Genomic DNA, 22558 nt, shown 5'->3' on the forward strand with positions numbered 1-22558 from the left:
ACTTGCTTTTGGGGACCTTGATTTGTTGGGAAGCAAAGTATGGAGAGATAACAGTATTGTGTTTTACCTGATCATGTGAGCTAACTTGAACAAATGAATATAAAGCTACAATTTTCTTTCGATTTATCACTGTATAAAGTCATAAATCAGCCTAACACAAGCTGTGTTATGGTTCGAATCACGGACTAGAAATATTTCCGCCAATTTTGTGAATAGTTCTTCCAGAAACATTGTTATATTTTTAAGGCCGAATTTAGAGTAAATACTGGTCAAAATGTTCACAGAAAACATCACTAAATCTAAAATTGCCAAAACAGCTTAAGGCACAGATAACAAAAACCGTAACACAAAAGTGTGAAAGGTATTGCATGAATAAGGTTGCAGTCAGAACATACACCTAATAACATTAAAAACAACATAACGTAGGTATATACTCACATTTTCTGTTACAACTTTTATATTAAGTGGCCAAACTTGATTTCCAAAAGAGTTTGGAGCTATTTACTCTTTAGTGGCATACCTACTAAATCAATACTTTATAATTTATATTATTGTAAGTGTATTTTCTCTATTACGAAATACTGAATTTCATTTTGCATCAAAAGGCGCTAAAAAGCCACTTTTTGATCTCTATCATGTCTATGTTGATTTTATTAAGGACGTACGAGCGTTTTTTTTTTTATGATATCCGCCATTTTGAAAAATATTTCTTCGAGCATTGAATTTTAACAAAAGTTTTGCCAAAAATTAACGCTAAATAATTAAAATTTGACTAATAATGTACCATTTAACAAAATAGATTCTACTTTTTATAAAATATTCACCCTTATTTTTGGCTGGCATTTGCTCAAAATTGACGTAAGATTTACAATGGGGTAGAGGTAGGTAATTTCAAATATCTAACAAAGTAGATCAGGTTTGGTTTTGATATTTTCCTGACTGATACATATAACAATAAGCCATGGAACGGAATTCATATAAGTTTTAAGTAGCTTGTTTTCCAATCCATTCGATTAAAAATTTCTTTGTTTGTTTGTACTATTTTGATTGATGTATGTCTTTTTATCAAACTTTGTTAATTTGAATATAGTACTCATGTTTGTATATACCATTTGTGGAAATAATACAGTTTAAACTAACAATAAGCTATAACTGAAATAAAAGTTTTCAAGATAGCACTTTATTTTATCTCGAAAATATAGATTAAAACAAAAAGGACAAAATAATATCAAAATTCAGCAGTTTTTAACAGTTATTTCTTCATAAATTTCACAAATAGATATACGGTGACTCCACCCTTTTTTCTTTCCGTTTTGAAGCATTTTTGTGTGTCATTAAAGCTGCACAATATGTCAGAATTTTTCTGTAGATCTAAATACATTTTTCCATTTAAATTAAGTGGGTGGGGTAATTATGTCAACATGTAAAATAAAAGAGAAGTGTTAGTGACATTTATGCTTATATAATGCTGACATCACATTGTATTCATATCAACCTGTAAGACATGAAATCCCCATAGCATTAAATGGGATATTACATGTTTTATAAGGTACCACCATCGGTGACTTGTGTTTTTTCTTCTCTTGTTTGTCTTAGAAACTAATATTCGTCAAGCTCACAGAGTATGAAAAAAAATCTTAACGTTGGAAAAAATTGATTGAAATACTTCTGCATATACTGACATGCCTTGTGATAACATATGAAGTTTCCTTAGGTGACTGTCACTGTAATAGATTTTTATAATGCGGATTGCGATCATATTGCGTCAATGAAAATTTACCTCATTTTAAATGGATTTCTTTATACTGGTTTTAATGAAAACATCATTTCAATTGAATTGAGTATATGCCCTTTTCTCGTTATTCCGAGCCCCTTAACCGGTATTTCAGTTCTTGTCAGTAACAGTTTAAGTTTCAAAAGAGTATTTGCTATAGTTTGATACTCCAATATCTGAACTTAAAAAATACCCATGAAGAGAAATTCTAAGGAATGTTGTCAATGAATAATCCAGGCTTTCACATGATGACCCTCACCCTCTGAAACAGCCAGATACTTTCTCGTTGAACCGAGACTTGTGATCATTTGTACTAGCTTTCAAAAACTAATGCTTTTTTGAAAATAAAATAGTTTTTAAAATTAAGAACAGATACATAATTGTTTTGCAGACAAAAATGTTTTACAATAAGTGGTTTCAGTTTTCTATAAGAAGTAAATATATTACCTCAGTGATATTAGATAAGCAAATTTTGTGCAAAAATTTTCTGTTGTATATATTTCTATTTTAATGCAAGTAATACTATTTCTTTTTATTCTTGTTTAACTGTTATATGATTTGCCACAACATGCATAAAATTTAGAAACAGAAAATAGCTGCAAGTGCAAATTTTCCAAAGGCTCGGATCAATGAAAAGGCTCGGAATTACGAGAAAGAGGCATATACCATCACATCATCCGTATTCTATCATCTGGAATTTATCGTTACCATTGCAAATTTCCTTATCAGTTTACAACTTGATAACCAGAATCTACATGATCTATCGATTCCTATATTTTAGGTTACATTCTCCTAAAAATAAATTAATATTAACACATGAGACAATATCATCAACTTAAAATAGTATGTAGTTACCTTAATACCGTGTATCGAGACCTGAACATGAATCTCATGTAATCCTATAGAAACACCCGCTAGAAATATCAAACGAAAAGGAAGGAACAAAACTTGGTCTTTATCTCTGCTTTAATGGACAACCGTTATGCGTTCCATTGACTTTTTTCCCTTCTGACAAAATATTTTTTTTTAAAATATTGTGTACAAATCATGACCGGCTTATGTCTTTGACAGGCTGATTGGTGACACATTGCTGAATTTACATTAGCATGGTCTCGTAGGAGAACTTAATGACATATGTCACAAAGCTATTCGGTTGAGGAACTGTTGAATCAGACTTGATACCATTATTTCTATCTCTACAGAAATCAGACATAATCTCAAGGGAAAAGCAGCTGTTAATTTAAAAGCTGATATGAAATGTTTCCAAATTGCATTCGAGTTATTTACTGGAGTTCATGTTTTGTATATTTTTAATTCGTTAGAAAATTGTATATCGATCATTGAACAAGTCCTCTATAGCCTTGAAATATAATATGGCGAAACTACTAAATATGACTGACGTGTCATTTATATATTTAAATAAAACGTTTAGCAATATCCTTCGTGTAGTTTTATCTCAACCTGTTTTGTTCATAGGATAAACATCATGGAGATATTCGAATTCTGTATAATTATTTTTCTCGAAGCGTAAGAACCGAGACGAAATTTGATGTGATATTAAATCTAAAGAATAAAATTAAGTGAACTAGTTATTTAAAACAAAATACCCTGTCTTAGGCCAGGTGATTATTACGGTCTTTCTTTACATCTTGAATAAATCAAGCAGACGATTAATGGGCACACCAGCATAGTAAAATATTCGCTTAAATATAACAGAGATATATGGCATTATTAAAACATGAGAATAATGTACTTGATTAAAAAAATCACACAAACATTGAGTAAGGTATAAAGTTTCATGATTATCCAACGTTCGGTAATCTATTGACAAACCTCAAGCATGTCAGTATATTAATCGCTTACACTGTTGTCTCCCCTTGCAATAAAGAGACCTCTGCAATCAAGAACATTTTATCAAATTTTATAAAGCTTGTTGTTTGTTGTTTTTTTTTAATTTTAATTTTGATATTGTTTTGAATATATCTGAAAGAGTGGAGATTAACGCGTGTGATAAGACAGACAAAAAAAATTTCGAAAATACAAAAGAATGCTTGAATATCTTTTAGACGGTCGTATTATTTCTTTTGCCACGTGGCATTTGCGAATGTGGCGATAAATATAGCGGTAGGGGAGATAATTGCTGCTCGGAGTTGGGTTTCAGTAGCCCTACATGTAGATTAATCAAATTTCAGTGTCACTAAATTTTCCCGTTAAATGGTTACAAAGTTTAAGGAAATACACACTCAGAAATATCCGGATGATTTTTCAGTTGATTGCTTTTTTTTCTATATGAACTGTGCAGGTTTTCAAAAGTATTATACTTGGAGGGAAATATAACAGAAATATCGAATTTTAAAAGCACTTGAGCCAAATAAGACAAGCAATGAAATAAACAGAAACTCTGGTATAACAGTTTCTTTTCACCAACTATGACATGTGCTCCATTTAGTCAGCAAAGAGAGGCAATGTGCATAAAATAAGAAAAGTTATTATTTCTTGAATGTCTTTTTATTGTCAGTTTGCCCAAAGAAGTATAAAATACACAGAATGGCAACAGGAGATAATCTCACTTGATCAAATGTGATAGAAACAAAACGTCTGACGATACAATATTTTTATCCTTCTGCTGTCTGTTTCATACACGGTAAAACGAGATCTCCTTCAGCTGCCACGTGATGTTGGCGAGATTTGCACTATATGTCTTTTAAGTTGCCGATCTATTTAATTTTATAGCTCTTTGGTTTGCCGTAATTAGTCTGTATGATCTGTTTACAACATATTTCGTTGAAGCACTGTTCAATGTATTATAAAAATTGTAAAATCAAATAAATATTTTATTGTATCACGCCTGAATTGAAACAGAAGGAAAGGAATGTGGATAAATAAACATAAGGTGATGTTTTGGCTCGGTTTGATTTAGCCTGTTCATGGACGGTAGTGGAAGTACAAGCTTCCACGCCCTCTAGCCCCGGGATGAGCAGAACTCAACATTTACACGTTATAAGTACCAGAATGTAATTTAGAGCCATCCGCAGATGTATTCATACGGCGGTGCACATGTAATCTTCAATGATGCACAGAGTGCGGTTTCATGAACAGCGGCGTATGGGGTCCCCAGATAAAATAATGGCTGTGCCATAAACGAGAAAACAATGGGCAATTAAGGAGTCTAAAGCGCCACCTATTTTTTGAATAGTCGAGCTAAAAACATATTTTTTTCTTTCTTTTTCAAATGCTGCAGACTTATCTTACTCATGCAGTGTCCGTGTAAAATTGGTTAAATTTTTGCCATACCTGACATTTGCTGCAGAAATATGCAATTTCACCTTCTACTACAAAGACAAACAAGAGCTGTCGGAGGACAGCAACGCTCGACTATTCAACAGCCTTGTCAAATGAATGAATACAGAAGTCGGAAAAGGGACATAATTTTGTAAAATTGCAAAACAGGGTTATGGAGCCTGCACAGTGCTTATAAATCAGCTCATGACAGTGGACAAGTGTGTGAGGTTTTTATCAATTCCCATTAGTGGGTACTGAGATACCAGCTTACATATTTATAAAGATATAAATAAATCAAAAACTGCTAAGTTGAAAAAGGGGCATAACCTTGTAAAAATGCAAAGTATAGTTGTTGAACCTTTGCCCTGCATGTCACATTATGACAGTGAACAAGTGTGTGAAGTTTCAATCCATTCTCATTCGTGGATACTGAGATACCAGCTTACATACAAAAACTTAACCGAAAACTGCTAAGTGGAAAAAGAGGCATACTTTTGATAAAAATGCAAAGTAGAGTTATGGGACAGTGCATGTCACATCATGACAGTGAACCAAATTGGGACACAGACGCGGACCCCGGCCCTGACGCACGGGCGAGTCCACTAGTTCTATCTGTTTGAATAGTCGGGCTAGAAAACATCAAGTTCCCTAAAGTTTTACTTCACGTTTCGGAATCACGAGAAAATTTGAAAATGATCTTAATTTAACAATAAAATTTTCTTACAATAACGATGTTATTTATTGTAATAACGAAATATTTTCTATGATATAAAATACATACATACATTTTAGAATGTCTTCACCTGTACCCGTCATTTATATACAGCAAACTCAACACGAACAAAGCATGGACAATTATTGATATATACATCATACGGCCAAGTTAAATTTTAATTTTGTAAAGGTACTTCAAATCACTCATAAATATGACAAAACGAGATATGTTAAAAACTTTCCTAAGAATCAGCACTGAATATCAGTAATGTTTTAAAAAAACTGCAATAAATATTTATATGCAATCTAATTTAAACTCCATTTGACTTGGTATTTTTATTTAGCACAGACACAAATCAATAAATGGTCTTTGCCTAAAAGAGGACAATATTAGAGATATTATGTTATTATCACAACAATCTTGATATTTTAGTGAGGACCGTGTTTTAAGTTGGAGAAAAGCCTCAAACTATCCATTATGTGAAAGAATGGACAATCTCGGCGCGTTGCGACTCTCGACTTGTCCATTCTTTCACATAATGGACAGTTTTCGGCTTTTCTCCTTTACATAGTTCCTATTTTCCCTTCTTTAGAATGACGAATGATATTAGTTATACAATACAATATTATCTTAATTATTAAGAAAAAAGAAAACAATGAAAAAGCTTGTTACGGTAAAGGAGAATAAACCAAAAGACGAAGGAATTGCATTTGCAAGACTTTAGTAGTTATGAGTTAATTGTTTAAAACTTTTTGGCACTTCGGGATCTTGATGAAAAGGAAAATCGAATCTCTGCCTGTACCCGTTTGAAATTTCGATATCTCTGATACTGCTGCATAGAGATTTGAACGTAAACAGGTTCTTTTTTCTTTCATGTTTATTGATCTCATACTTTGATCTTATTATGATTAAGAATATAATGATGGCCACTGTATCTACTAGCAAAACTCGTGCAGCATTGACAAAATATCAGAATTTTGTAAGATTGACCCAACAGTCGCGAAAAACATTTGGTTTATCTGACCAGTATATATCATAAATATGAACCAAATGTTTACTTTGAATGTCATTATTCTACAGGTAAATGATGTTGAATTAAAAAAAAAAATTATGCTTTAGATATTGTTTCTCGTATCGATTAAAGGATGTCATGCCTCAAAAGCACACACTGTAGGGGCGAATCTGAGTAAAACATGGATATATCGCCAAAATATAGTTGATTGTTTACGCTTTAAAACATAGATGTAAATGAATAAGTCAGGTTATTGCTGTATACACTCTTCACTATCATTTTCATCCATAGAAACAAATTTGGTTTTTAATCTGTTTTATTATGTTACGTCTTGATAAAAGATACATTTATGGTAATATAGCAGGCAAGGAGCTCGTGATTACATTGCAACAGAGTTTTATCTATATTTGAGGACCTACTTTTTCTAGGATTTAGCACAGATTATTTAGCGAAGTACAAAGGGTAGACAACTGCATGATGGCATTATGCACCTTTCTCAAATGAATCAGCAGTGCTAAGTTTTAACTCTATTGCGTTTTTCGTATACTATCATATATGTTTTACACATTAGATATGTGTGTGAAACGGAGTTTTTGGGTTTGGATCTGTTTCCTGTAAAAAATAGACACTAGTTTATGATACAATATTTATTTCTAGTCAGTATGTTGTGTACAGTAAACATCATTCATATAAGAAATTCTAAGTTCTGTAACACAATCAATTAACATACATTTTATATTACATGTTCAATATTGTAGTAAATAGCATATTCCTTTAATAATCATTCATACATATATTGGATAGAACAATGCTTAAAAAGGAACATGCTGAGCATGGAAGCTTGCTTCACTGAGAAAAATAAGCATCATATAAAGTTTCAGGAGTAAAAAATTAAATAAAATGATACACAATGTATGATAGTTTCTAATTGATTATACATACACATGTTTAACAATCATACACTAATGAATAATGCGTTTAATATGGGGACTTTGTATTTGAAATGTAATTATTGAAAGTCTGTAAACATGGATATTTGAACTATTAATAAGTTCTCCAATTTGGGAAAATTGTTTAAGGTATCCGATCCACAAAAGAACAAGTTGTATATAACTGTGCTATTAAAATATATCAAATATTGATGTCTGGTAATATAATTATTGTATCATTTGAAAGTGTTCTGCCTACTGAAAAAGAAAATATGAATTCCATGGCAAAATATATTATACAATTTTTATTCTTTTACTTTATTTTTTTAATGATATTTGAACAGAAATCCAGTAATTACAGTGTAAGATCTATCATTACGCAGTCAAACTCATGACTGTAGTGGTTCATGCATATTATTGTTGCCATCTTATTTACTAATTCTTGTTCAGCTGACACAGCCCTTTCAAATGATACCAAAACACATGGGGTCACCAGGCAAAAGGTTATCTATTTATGGATCGGATACCTTAATTTAGATATTTGCTTGGCTAGTAAGATTATACCAAAAATGTCACGAAAAGAACACTATAGTATTATATTTTGAAACGAACATATTGTTTCAAGATCCATTACTGTAACAGTACCGCCATCCAGCTGGCTTACGGAAGGTCGGTGGTTCTACCAAGGTGCCGTGCTCGTGTTGACATAATGCAGGGAGGGGAATCCGGGGCTTCCTCCAACATCAAAGCTGGAAAGTCACCGTATTACCTATAATTGTGTCGGTGCGACGTTAAACCCAACAAAACAAATAAATAAATATAAAAAATACTGTAAAACTATCTAAAAGGTAACTTAATGACCATACACAAAATTACTTTAGTTTAACATTATTAAAAATGTGAAACCTGGTGAAACATAATAGCTGACCAATTTAAAATTATACAGAAAAATGTACATATCTGTACAAAAAAAAACCCAACAAGTCAAGATATAGTATTTACTTCTACAGTCAGTGTGAAATGTCTGCCCAAGGTATACAGAAAAAATGGTCTGGTCATGATAAACAGGTCATAAATATAATAAAAATTTAAAATGTCAATCTGTTTAATCAGCATTCTAATTGTTTCATCAATCATCTATAATTGAACCTTAAGCGCAGACATTTTTTATGATTTGTTGAATTATGAAAAGGGGTTTCTTATCACGTTTTAATTTGACTAGCAGTCTTAATTTATTTGCTTTGAGTATACATGTGAAGTTCTCACTGTGGGGATTGCACAACAAAGATACAATTAAATTCTAATCGTTTACTAATGATCCAGAGTTTGAAAGTTTGAACAAATGTCTCTACAATTCCAACATAATAACCACAATTTTGTTATTATGAATATGAGAATATGTTAATATGTATACTATGTTGTATAAACTAATGCAATTAGTTTTAATTTTAATAGATGTATCCGATTTTGGTGCATATTGGTACATTATTTTCTTAATTGTGATATACAGTCAAACTTGCTCGGGAAACCATGTCTTTAAAGGGATCACCTGCATTAAGAGACCTCTTTTCCAGTTCCCATTTGTGTTAAGGAAGAACTAAGCATGTGGTTTTATGAGACCGTTTAATGCAAGTTATATCTTAAGAGAATCTCAGGATTTTGATAAATTTTATTTCTTAGAACGAATAGACATGTGTACAAGTGATACTCAAGGGTTTGTTGCTATCTTACGTTTATACGAAACAGGGTATTGTTCTAATTTAACATGTGAAATAACTATGTTAGTCGGGTTCTATTCATGTTACAAACTGGAAAAAAGATCATAGTTTTAGTCAACCACTTATTTAGCATAGTGATAAATGTCTATAGATTATTAGATTTGAATCGCCAAAATTTAATATTCATCAGTTCTGCAGCGGAAATGTTGCACGCCTCTAAGAGAGCGTTATTATTCCGCGAAAGATTGAGTGCACATATTTCTTGATGCAAATCTGATGATCTTTTATGACACACGCATCCGCACATAAAGTTATATAAATGATTTGTTATTAAGCCTATTTGAAATTGATAATATCGTCGTTAAAGAACTTTTAAACTCGACGGCATAAATGAACCTGACGCCATACCAAGTATAAAACTTTGAATGTCAATATGGAAAAATCTCGACATTTTCAAATTTCATTGAAAATAAACTGATAAACATATTTATTAAATAAGTATATATTATAATGCTTATATGGCGCTTTTCGCACACTGAATAGCAGTCTTAAGCGTATTGTTTCATTCTTGCACAGACTGTGATACTATTTACAGTATAGTGTAGGCCTTGATGTATTAATTTTCTTTGCAGTTATATTGAAACAAATATTTCGAATGTAGAGCAGTCGGTAAATATTTCATTTTCTTACCATTCGATGGAAAGAAAGGTACATAAACGAATGAGACGTGTTTTACACAGAGCAACAGCGACTTGATACAACATATGTCATTAAATATAAATGTATCCTGTTGAATGTGTTTATACCAAGCCTACACGTAGCATATTGTATAGCTACATTGAACAAAAATTAAACAAGGATTACACTTACACGAAAATATGTACATACAGATTGCTACAAGAAATGAAAAAATCCTTATATATGTATCAGGCAGTTAAGTGAAGCTTTTGGGAGTAAGTAAATACAAACGTGAACCACCTACAATTTGAACCTCACTCTTGATTATTACGAATTTCATTTTCTTCTCATCATCATCTTGCTGGATTTCAATGAAACGTAATGTAAACCTAAGAAGCTTTCGTAATTCATAGACTGAACGTCGTTTGTCCCTGGTGTCAAGTACTTTCCATTGAGATTGGCCTCAAAGCAATTGTTATACCACCAGGCACCGTGGCAATCAATAGGACAGTGGCCGCCTTGATCATAAGTTGAAAATTCCTTGCCATTGTGGTATGGACCGAACCTGTTGTTGCTGTAAACTGATTGAAAACAATAAAAAAAATCAGACAAATTAATTATATCGCTGCATAAATAAATTTAATGTTCTACTGTAATTTATCTGTTAGAGCAATTAAAGTAGCCACCAAACAGGTACTAGAATATTAATATTTGTAATTATAAAATAACCTCAAAAGACTTGACCGTTCCAAGGTGGTGCCCCACTGTGTTCCTGTATTTGTCTGTTTTGTCCTTGCGATTTAAGGCCCAGTATATATTTTATATATTGGTTATAAACGATTATCTAAAATGTCTTATTTAAATTAATTACATGCTAAAGAATGTAGAAACGTTAAATGGAAATAAAACACAGTTTCTTAATAAATGAATAAATATCGAATGATCTTCTTCACGAAAGTAACTCCAATTGTTAGTGTTTAATTTAGATAAATACCTTAAACATTTTCTGATATAGCACTCTGTGAGCAATTATCAAAGATCAATCTAAATACAAAGAAAGTAACAGATATATTCAATTAAAAAAAATGCCTAATATAGTATTATTCATTACAACGTATAATAACTGAATTCGTGTAGTTTATTTGTTAAGGCGATGGTTTACCATTTGTAAGACATTGTGCACATGCCCAGCAAACTAAATGTGTTTGAACATATATTTTCTAAACCAAAGTCATTATGCTAAATGGTCTAATAATGCTGAAATAATGAACGAATTACCGTAGAAGTGCTACAAAACATTGTTGCGTTAAATGACGTCACCGACGTCATAACGGCACATGTCAGTTACTGTGCAAAAGCGATAGCTTTTATATTGCAAGTACGTAATTCTGAGCATTTGAGGTATTTTTTAACAGGCAGTATTTTCCAAAATATTTTTATGAGTCTTTTTGCCTAAAATAAAGATCAGTATTTTGCAGCATTACTAATGATTCGGAATGTAATCCGGAATATAAGCGAATTGCTAATATTGACTGACGTTATTGGGAATATAGTTCAGTATATAGTTTAGGGTGCAGTGTTACTTAATACGAACATTTTCAAACAGAAATTGGACAGTTTGATTTGTAATACTTTTTTCCGTTTTTACTGATAATTTATTACTTAATATATACTACAATTATAGTCTAACAGTATTTCTATTTTGCAGAATATAGTGATATCTTAATGAAAATAATGTTACCGCGGAATAGAACCCCATGACCTATATATCTAAATGTAAATTTCAAAGGCATTGACACTGCTCAATTTGAGGAACACAGTTTTAACATTTTCTCTGTATTTAAATGCTATCCATGAGAATAATATTTGCATGCAGAAAAAATTATCAATACTAAAAGTCAGAAGAGGAGTACTGCAGTATGTTCCTTAAGCTTTGATAATTGTTTAAATTAAAATAAATACAAAAAACAAAGATATTACTTACTTTTGAAATAAATTATTTTGAAGCTTCATTTATACAAAAAAGGGTAAATTTATTTTCCTAAGAAACAGGAGCTGCTTTTGAGAAAAGCGCATGTCCCCACAACTGCCTATTCATCTAAATAGTAAGTCAGTTTTTATAAACTCTTTACTCACTACAAATATACATTTGAAGAGTAAAAAGGCTGATTTGTTTGGTAATTAAAGGGCAATAATTCCGAAGTGCGTTGGGCAATTTGGCTAGTTAATGAACTTGTCCGAGGAGTTATGGTCAAAAACATTTGGTTCAAGTTTGGTGACGAGTGGAAGGGAAATGTTCGACTTAGAGCGCGGACAAGAGTAAAATGGCCGATCTGAATTGTTAAAATAAATTCATTTTACAAATCAAGCAGCATGATTAAGAACATTAGAATCTAGATTTGAATACAAACAGGATAACGTCAACCATTTAAGTCAGTATTTTGTTATGTCGCTGTTTTAATTTATTCATACTCTCTTTTCAGCTAGCTTGGTCATCGTTCACTATTTTTATCAGTACTGACTTATTTTCCCACAACGGATCTGACACAATTTGCTAATAAGAAACTGATGAAAAATGACTGATGTCAAGATAATAAGATAAAATATCAGTTTGATTTTTTCATGATTTTAAAACGCATAGACATGTAAAGTAGTTACTAACAATATTAATATGGTAAATGGAAATTATAAATCATAATACTAACTTCTCGAAGAATCTATAGTTGATCCAATATGTAGTGTATACGCCGGTCCAGCGGAAAGAGAGAAATTGTTGAATGTTTCAAATCCTCTTGTTCCATTTGCTGCTTCTAAATCGATCCGTAGATCAGTACGTCCTTGACCAGCCAACTGTTTAATGTACCTCAGACCTATTTCATATGCGATAAGTACCAATTTAAAACTATCCTGGGAAAAATCTAAAACACTGATTACATTTTAATTATCTTCAACTGATAGACCTCTTGAAAATCATTATTGATATACAATTTAAGAAAATAGCAATCCAAAAAATTTAGTTAAAGTAGAACAGTTGAGTTTTATTACTTCAATAGCAAAATTGAAATGTGATAAGCAGCAAAATACTGCAGAGGCCTTTCTACAACTCTGACAGAAAACTGGTAATAGTTTAACTCGCCAGCACTGACGGACCTCCTGGTCAGTCATTATTTTTACGCGATTTTGTTGCGAACTTAAGGAAAGAGTAAATCATATCAAAAGTTGAGATTTTTTATCAAAAATGAATTTCAAAACAGGCGAATACCTTCGAATATGAAATACATGTACCTTTATATTAAAGCATAGCAGAAATCTATAAATCTGACAGAAACAGTTCACTTAACATCTTATATGACTCTTGTGACGTTAGTACGTTTTTGCGGGAATTAACTGTGACGAAATGCGCAAGAATCCTTAAAAACGTGAATCTAAAAACAAGTGAATACACAAGTTTACATATTTAGCTTCTGTGCCATTCATGCGCACTAAATGAAGTATATTTTGTTCTTACACTGGAACAAAACAAATTTCATTTACAAAATTGCGGTGTTTTGTGAATAGTATTTCTTTTGTATGCGGTTAGATCTTAATGGTTTTGGATATTAAGACCTACATTCTATTTGCAAATATTAAAGAAATTATAACAAAAGTGTCCGTATTGACAGTCAAACAAAATGTGCTAATTTTTTGCTTTATTGCATTCTATGCTTCCACAGGAACAACATATCGATTTTATTAAGTGTCTTTAAAAAATAAATATCAATTCGTTTTCATAGCGGTGATAGCGTGAGAAAAGGAAAAAACGAATTTCAAGAAATTGTATGCAGTGTGATGATAACATTTTGTAGGTACTGAAAACTCGATGACTCATATTGTGCTTTTTGAGTTATAATATTCTGTTCAATATGTTAACAGATAATCATAGTAATTATGAAATAAATTCCGAACAGTGATTTCTCGTTGAATAAGACTCATATAATAATATATTCCAAACATGGATTTATTTTTTAAATAAAAATCTCCTTGGTCAAGTAGTTAATGTCGTTGACATCAAATCACTTGCCCCGCATTGACGTAGGTTTGAGCCTATATGGTGTTGCATTCGTCATGTAAGTAGGCCATTCAGCTGGCTTACGGAAGGTCGGTGGTTCTATCCAGGTACACGTCCGTAACGCAATAAAGCACGGAGGGGCATCAGGGATCGTCCTGCGACATAAAAGTTGGAAAGTCGCCACAGTACATATAACAGTATCAGTGCGACGTTGAAAAGAACAAACATAATGAATAAAATCGTTTTTGGTGTTCAGATGCGAAGGAGCAAACCAGTTTTGCACATATTATTTAGCTTTGTAGACATTATCAACGATTATTGTATACATCTTTGAAGATATTCACCAACATTTTGCATGATGTGTTTTTCTTCCAGCACGCTGGTATGACGCCTGGCGCTATGACTTAAGAAATTGTGACCTACAAATAATATATATGTTGCATAAAACACACAGTTTCAATCTGCATTGTTTAATAGGCAAACACATCGGGTCATGTTAGAATCAACTGTAAAGCAAAATATAAACCGCGTTCTTACGCGAAGTAAGACTTACCCAGCCAAAATTCAGATTTCAAATTTCCAAATCCTTGCTCATACTCAGAAAACTTTCTGTAAAAATCCACTGATCCATTAAAACGGTACTGGAACACCTACATGAAAAGGAACGAAAATGAAATTGGTTTTCCGTTGGGTCAACATAAAACATACCCGCAACATAATTCATAATTTACAATGTATTAACAATTGTAACATTGAAATTATTGAAAGGAAATTTGTGCATCCTAGCAATTCAGGTTTGTTTGTATCATTCAAATGAGTGTAGTTTAAGTAATGAAAGTTGATGAATTTGTTATTTGCGGAAAAATGAATTATACACATGCCGTTTCGTTGCAAAGCCTGTACAATGTGTCGATGACAACAATTTGGGATCATAATGAAATATTGATAAATAAGCTGATAAATTTTATTTGGAAATTTAATTAATTCCAACATAAACGTTTTGGTGTGGAATAAGTACATGTAGTATGGAACACAAAAAAAAAATATGTCCTAAAATATTATTTATTTTTTGGAGATATTGCATCAGCAAGTCTGAGGTAACGTCTAATATGTATTGGGGCTATTACTATTGACTTGACGAATGGACAGTATGTTGTATTCTTCTACTGCTATTTTTTTTTTTGGACTTCTTATGAAGATTTTATCCTGCATTGCATAAGTAACTAAAGATTTTAAATGAACAATAATACATGATGTTGGAATTATTTTAAGGTTCTGACATTTGTACTTGTTTTAAAACCAGCCAAATAGGACCTTTGAAGTAATAATATTCACTAAATGAAGTCTTAATGTTTTAAATAATCCATTGAAAACAAAAAGAGACGTGGCATTAAGAACATCATAAATGCAGTATAACCTTGTCGTGAATAGCTTGCATCAGTCGTGGCATTTCTACGACAAATAATGTGTACATTTTGTTCAAACTGAACATCATTTATTTGAATATTCAGAAACGATTAAAATGGATTTACTGAAAATTAGCTTAATTATATATTTTAGGAGTCATCGTGGTCCTTTTTACCGGTATCTATGCACCTCTATATTCTCATAGTGCTTGTTTTGTGTAGTTTACTCTAGATGTAATTCTAACGTTTAATTGACATACCGTCCAACCACCTCCATCAGTTGTCATGTCGCAATATACTTTAATAAGCTGACGACTTTTCCATGTTCTGATTGCATAAATACCGTCTTCTCTATTTCCACCGTACCGTAAAATGTCAAGGCAATCGTCTGTTTTTACTAAAATATCAGTTTGATGTTGATTAAAATACTGACAAAACAGTAACAAGTAGACCCGGTTTGATTCAATATGTTCATGATGTGAAATGAAATTTGCAATACTCTTCGCATCCATTAGCACTAGCTTATGTGGAACTATTTATACAAATACTAGGTAAGTACTGCCCATGTTGTTTACGCTGAGCTTAGTTTAGTTACAGAAAAAAATCAAGTTTTTGCAGACAGGTTGAAATTCATAATTTTTCGAGATAAAACAAATGACAAGGGTATAGTCTGCTTCGTTGTTATGTCGTGTATGGCCGAATTTGTCTAGAAAACTATAAAAAGGCTTGACTACTTCATTGATACATGTTCAGTAAAAATAATTTGATCATGAATTAGCTGATCTATAATCATTGCGTAGTGATGAGCCTGAAAACCCGTTGTTTATCGCAAATGATACAACGACAGATTTCTTTCTATGATGTACGAACGAATCGTGAAAATGTCTTTAAGTAAATTTAAAACCCAAGACTAAATTAGTGTAATAATTCTGAACGAAACTGACTTGCATGCTTTTAATAGATAAATTGTGAATTGTGTCCAGGTAGTCGTTTGACCTACATTACTGCTAAATTATTGACATGAAGTTTTACAAGTAATCTTTAGCAAACTTTTAAAAAATTAGACTGTCGGAATTGTCAGATATACATTTTCTATCAAACTATGTATGTCGTACCAGATGAAGACGACCAGCCTAACAATGACAAAGTAATGTTCTTAATGAAAACTAGAAATCATTTCATATGTCATTATGTAGTACCTGAAGAGCATTTGATAACTATGCATCTAAATTGTTTAGTAGGTACAATAGCTGAACAGTAACAACAGAAAATAAAAAGCAAACATGGTAGTGTTTCTGGTAGCATGGCCAAAAAGGTGGGATCGTTAGACTATGTTTTATAGCGTTAGACTATGTTTTATAGCATTATTATCAGGTTTTAGACATACAACCTTTTTCAGTAAATGTGTCAAGAATACATCTAAGAATTGTTGATGATATGTGTGTAGGATAACACTGTACACACAAATAAGGTGTAGGAATGGGTTTGCGACGCTCATATAACAGTTGTCTAGGTAGAAATTATGCGGCGTAAAACAGTGGTAACCTATTTTATTATAATAAGTAACAAAAGATAACAAGAGCTATATTAGGACAGCAATGTTCGACTATTCATCAGCCTTGGCATAATAGAAAAGTTTTTGAAAGAATATAAAAGTCGAAAAAGGTGCAAATGCAAAAGAAATGTAAATACAAAGTTAAGGAAATTATATAGTGCATGTCAGATCATTACAGTGATAATACAATCTGTTCTCATTAGCGGGTTGTGAGATACCAATTTACATAGAAAAAAACAACACCTAACCAAATCGTAGCTAGTGCTTACAAGAACTAACAAGAGTTGTATTAGAAACAGCAACGTTCGACTATTCAACGGCCTTGTCATAACAGAAAGGTAAATGAATGAATATAAAAGTTGAAAAGCGGGTTGTCAGATACCAGTTTACATAGAAAAAACCTAACCAAATCGTAGCTAGTGCTTACAAGAACTAACAAGAGTTGTATTATTCAGTATTATTCCCCTTGATTTCACTTAAATAGATACAATCAATCAGTCAATCATTCAGCTTTAAAGACAAGAGGGACAATTCGCGTAGAAAATTTACTCAGTTAAGTACGGTACATTTTTAATTACTCATAAAGGAGAAGAGTATATATAGAACGGATTCTAAACATATTTCATTAAGATTGTAAGATAAAGCTAGAAACCAGCTGGATGAATAGATGGGTCAGAGGCAGTGCAGTTTACATCTTTATATTACAGTTGTGAGGCTGAATTAAAAATGATTAAATATGTACGTTGCAAAAGCGTTAACAATTTTGTTGATTTGCCGTTTACGTTTATGTTTACATTTACATGAGTAGTCAGCTTCCCGTTTATGTTAACATTAGCACTGATATGATGTGTCGCTATTAATCAGTCAGTAAACTCATGTATGCATGCAATAAAGTATGGCGGGAAAGTTTTTTAAAAAATCGTGGTTACTGATTATTATAAAGGATATGGCCATAATCAAGAGACATAAGGTGTTATTTTCGATGAAGTATCGATGCAAGTTTATAGAATGTATTTTTTTAACAAGTTAACATATAAAACTATAGAAATTACCCTGGTCACAGTAGGTTCCACCAAATCCTTCCTTGCACGAGCAACGGTACTCGTCAATACCATCGATACATGTTCCATTACCACACGTAACTGAGCTGCAGTCATCAATATCTTAAACCATAAATATGTTTGTATATTATATTGATTATATGTCTGCAATGTAATTACACAATAAATGCAAATATGGAGATGTGTTAGTAAAACACGCATGCCTCCCAAGATGGCCTCATGATCACAATGACATTTGTCTTTAGGGTTATCTACATACCAGAGGCTATTATCCTTAGAAGTATGACGCCTGTAGACCAAACATTCTACAAGTATCAATAGGAAATCCTTTGTCGACAGACAGACAGACAGTAAATAGTTTTGAGATTTTTTTTTTCACTTTGAATATATTGACTGTGTTTAATTTTGGCGGAACGTAATTGTATCGCGGAAAAAAATTATTCTAAAATAGCGACTGGGGTCAATTGAGTTCCTGTAAGCAATTGGACCATGGACCCAGTCGGTAAGTTGGACAGTTAATTATTTTCCACAGGGCTCCTTATATGTTCCTACACAGAATTGTTTAGCTACTGTCAATGCATAGGGCCATAGAATATGTCAGTGTCTTAAATATAAAGTTAATGGCTTGTTTATTCAATTTCTAGTTAAAAGATGTTATTAATATGTTTTGTTAAACATAAGAACACTTTTCAGTTTTATGTCATTTTCTAACTTGTCACCGAAGTATAAAGTATAGATTGTTTGTTGTCACCAACACCACATTGACAAGCCAACAAAAGGTATAAATCATTTACAATTTCCGTTAAAAGTGTGAAGCAAGGTCACTAGATGATGATATCATGTATGTTTAACAGTTTATGGCAAGAGACTCTTTTTTGTTATGGAAAGCAGAGCAGTTGCAGTCAGTCTCTTTATGAAATATATAAAATGAATATGATTTTTGAATATAATCATATTAGAATATTAACTTTAACTTCCACGCATGGTTATCAGTGTGTTTGTTGCTCGCTACGTAGTAGCAGACAACATTAAAAATTTAATTTTCGCCGTGTCTGTCCGCCCGACCGCCACATTTTTTCAAATGTTTAAATGAAAATATGTTCTATTTTTTTGGTTCTAAAACATAATTCCTATTATTAGATTAGATTTACCGAACGTCTGGAAACGTCTACTACTTAACCAAAAAATGTCAGCTGGCTGGTTTAAGCAAAAGGAAAGTTTGTTGTTACATAAAAAATGATTAAAGTGTCATTCAAACAGGCCATAATTTGACTTTCAGGTTGGAAATATACCGACTGATCCATCTAAAACCGTATACGTCATCTGAGTGATACTTTTAGGGCCTATAGGACTATGTACATAAGTAACATGGCTAAGTTTGGAAATATATACAGGGAATTTATCAATAAATTCATGACTGTTATTGACATGAAAGTCTGGGTTTTACAAATAAAAGTGTAAATAGAGTTACTGTAGTAGTTTCCCTTTGTTGTAGAATCGCCATTTGCACAAATAAAAAACACGCATGGAGAAGTGTGTTCTTACGGGTTTGCATTTTTCTTCCTTTGTTTATTACCATTCAGAAAAATATTGGCGGTCGATAAATTTTGGCGGAAATGATCCCAACCGCCAACATCAGCAAAATAAAACAACTACTAATACTAATCAGTACACGAGATGCTATAATTAATGAAAGACACTGCGAAACAATTTCACTTTGTTATATGATAAATAAGACATCGTCAACAATGCATATGTTCTGAGGTACGTTAAAATTCATGTACAATACTGCAGATGCCAATTTCTGAGTCTTTAGATAGTAGTGCATTCTCCAGTTTTCAGATATTTCACATACAAATAATTCTTACTGAGTTTACAATAAAGAACAATCGTGAATTCTTAATCCAGTTACTTTTAAAATGAACATCTTAGTAATACTTACTATTTTCGCAGAAACGTCCTGTATAACCAGACAGACATACGCAATTAAAATGTTCCCCTTTTGATATGCAGATACCGGCATGGCATGGTCTAGACTGACACACATCTGTACAATTTTAATACGGAATTAATTGTATAGTTTGAAAAATGTATCCATAGACTTGCCGTTGAATAAAATTGTCTCAATGTTACAGTGTAAGAATTACATCATGAGGGTGCAGACAGAACGACAAACAATGATTTTATTGAAGAGCAAATCATTGTTTTATATATGTCATTTCGATATGTGTAATACGTTATCTAGAACTATTATCTACATCTTTGAATATAGCCAGCAAATATTTGCCTGTTTTGTGGGATTTCCTTATCAAGCGCGCTGCTATGACATTACACTTGTGACGTACGAGAAGCGCATCTGTTGAATAATAAGTTTTTTTGTTTCGTATTGAAAAAATCGGTTCGTATTACAATAATATGTAGTTATTATTTTTTTTAAGGTGTTTCAGTAATCACAAAACATGCATCAAACTAAAAACATACCACAATTGTCGTTTTCACACGACTCGATATCAATGGGGTTTCCTTGACAATATCTGCCAAAAGGAGACGGTGTTGGATTTGAACAAGTCCTTGACCTTGTTCTGAAACCACCACCGCAGACAGCACTGCAGTTAGTCCACATCTGCCAGCTTTCCCAGCTTCCATCTTTGTAGTAGTGAAATGAATATCAATTAAATGTTACATTAGTAGGTAATGGTTAAAGCTTGTTACCTATTACAAAATATTGTATAACTTTATCTTATGAGACCACTATGATCACATGGGCAACTTATTCTAGCATTTTACGTAAATAAATAAAGCAGAAAATGACTACGGATTAATTTACAAAAAGGCTCTGTTTTTCTGAGTTTTTGTTTGAAAATACTTTCGTAAACAAAATAGTTAGAGAACAGAAACAATATCGTCTTTTTGTTATTAGACTAGTTTTCAAACTAGTTGGTTGTTGCCTAGCCTGCAAAATTATAACTTTAGTAACAGCCATTTCATCATAAAACCCATGCATTTAACAAACATCACCATATTTATAGCGACAGTTTCATTTCGGAAATACCTTCTTCGTAATGTAAAGCGATATTAAGACGTTTAGAACACATCTCTTAAAGAGTTAAGGAACATACCTGTTTTAGTAGTAGAAGCGAATAGAATGATAACGCCAATTAGTGTCACAATGACTGTAGCCGACAGGAAAATCAGTAAAACATATATTATTTTCCTCTGTGAGATAGCTTTACATCGCTTGGTGTCAACATCCTGGTTTGTTTTACTCTTTTCTAATGCCTCATATAACTCGCAATCCTTAGTTTTCTGTAGCGATTCATACACATCAGTTTTTATATCCGTTTCTGTGACGATGCCCTTTTCTGTTATACTGTCATTTCCTGTAAAACTTTCATTTATATATTCAGTAGCCATTTCAAAAGAAAGAATTTTGTATTTCAGTAAAAATATTGTACTAAAGTGATGAAAATCTTACTTCCTGTTACTTCCTGTTACACTTCATGTACTTCAAGCTGTGGGCCTATCATCACTAAATCTAACAGTATATATGTTCTGAATGTTTGTTATAATTGTTAATAGAAATAATTTAATGTCATTACTACTTAAGTTGTGATACATAAATATGAAACTTTAGATCATATAAGAAGACTAAAAATGGTTAAATTTAATGAATTTCAATATACTACTGACTGAGCCCTTCTTTGCAATGAAAACGCCCGCACACGCTGGGAACCTCTCACTTTCTACCTGTTTCGTGGAATATATCATTTTCATTGTCAATCCAGTTACAAACGGCAAGATAATTATAACTACCTTGCCTTTTTAGCTCATGGTAACTTATTGTGATCTCTGTGTCTGTCTTTCGTCGTGCGTGCGTCCGTCCGTCCGTCCGTCCGACGTCAACAATTTCTTAAAATGAAATCTCCAAAACCACTGAATTGATTTTAATGAAATTTGGCCTGGATGTTTCTTTGGTGGTCTTCTACAAAAGTTTTTCAAACCGTTCCGCTTGGTTGCACATAGTGGCCGCCAGAACTACAAACGGAAAACCTAAACCTCTAGTCCGATTTTAAAATAATTTCACACAAATGGTCCTTATGTTACCTTCTATAAAGATTTTTTTCCATTCATCAAAAGCATGGCCTTCAGGGGGCGTGGCCACTTTACCCTATATCTATATAGTAGAAAACTTTAAAATATTCGTGTGTGAAACTGCTGGCCTAATTTTGAAATAATATTACACAAATTGTCATTGCGTAACATTTTACAGTTATTGTTCAAGCTATTCTGATCCGTCAAAAAACATGGCCACCAGAGAGCGTTGTCACATTTCCCAACATGTATATTGTAGAAACTTAAATCATTTCCTTGTATGAAACT

General features: G+C 32.3%; 1 protein-coding gene across 1 annotated transcript; it reads right to left on the reverse strand.

Annotated features, from left to right (window-relative positions):
- Positions 1–7546: 7546 nt before the first annotated feature.
- On the reverse strand, positions 7547–22507 carry LOC123542243 (uncharacterized). The gene is made up of 8 exons (XM_053531641.1): positions 21298–22507; positions 20660–20824; positions 20121–20225; positions 18170–18280; positions 15823–15959; positions 14710–14806; positions 12814–12978; positions 7547–10689 (listed from the first exon to the last, which is right to left on the reverse strand). The coding sequence occupies exons 1-8, from the start codon at positions 21590–21592 to the stop codon at positions 10445–10447; spliced, it is 1320 nt and encodes a 439-aa protein (XP_053387616.1). The 5' UTR covers positions 21593–22507; the 3' UTR covers positions 7547–10444.
- Positions 22508–22558: the final 51 nt, after the last annotated feature.

Source organism: Mercenaria mercenaria, chromosome 19, assembly GCF_021730395.1.
Source record: "Mercenaria mercenaria strain notata chromosome 19, MADL_Memer_1, whole genome shotgun sequence".
Classification (NCBI taxonomy): domain Eukaryota; kingdom Metazoa; phylum Mollusca; class Bivalvia; order Venerida; family Veneridae; genus Mercenaria; species Mercenaria mercenaria.

Coding starts and splice junctions, on each gene's coding strand:
- LOC123542243 (XM_053531641.1), bottom strand. CDS start 21,592: ATGGCTACTGAATATATAAATGAAAGTTTTACAGGAAATGACAGTATA. Junction 15,960..18,169: donor TGGAACCTACTGTGACCAGG/GTAATTTCTATA, acceptor CTGATATTTTAG/TAAAAACAGACGATTGCCTT. Junction 10,690..12,813: donor AACTATAGATTCTTCGAGAA/GTTAGTATTATG, acceptor GTTTTCAATCAG/TTTACAGCAACAACAGGTTC.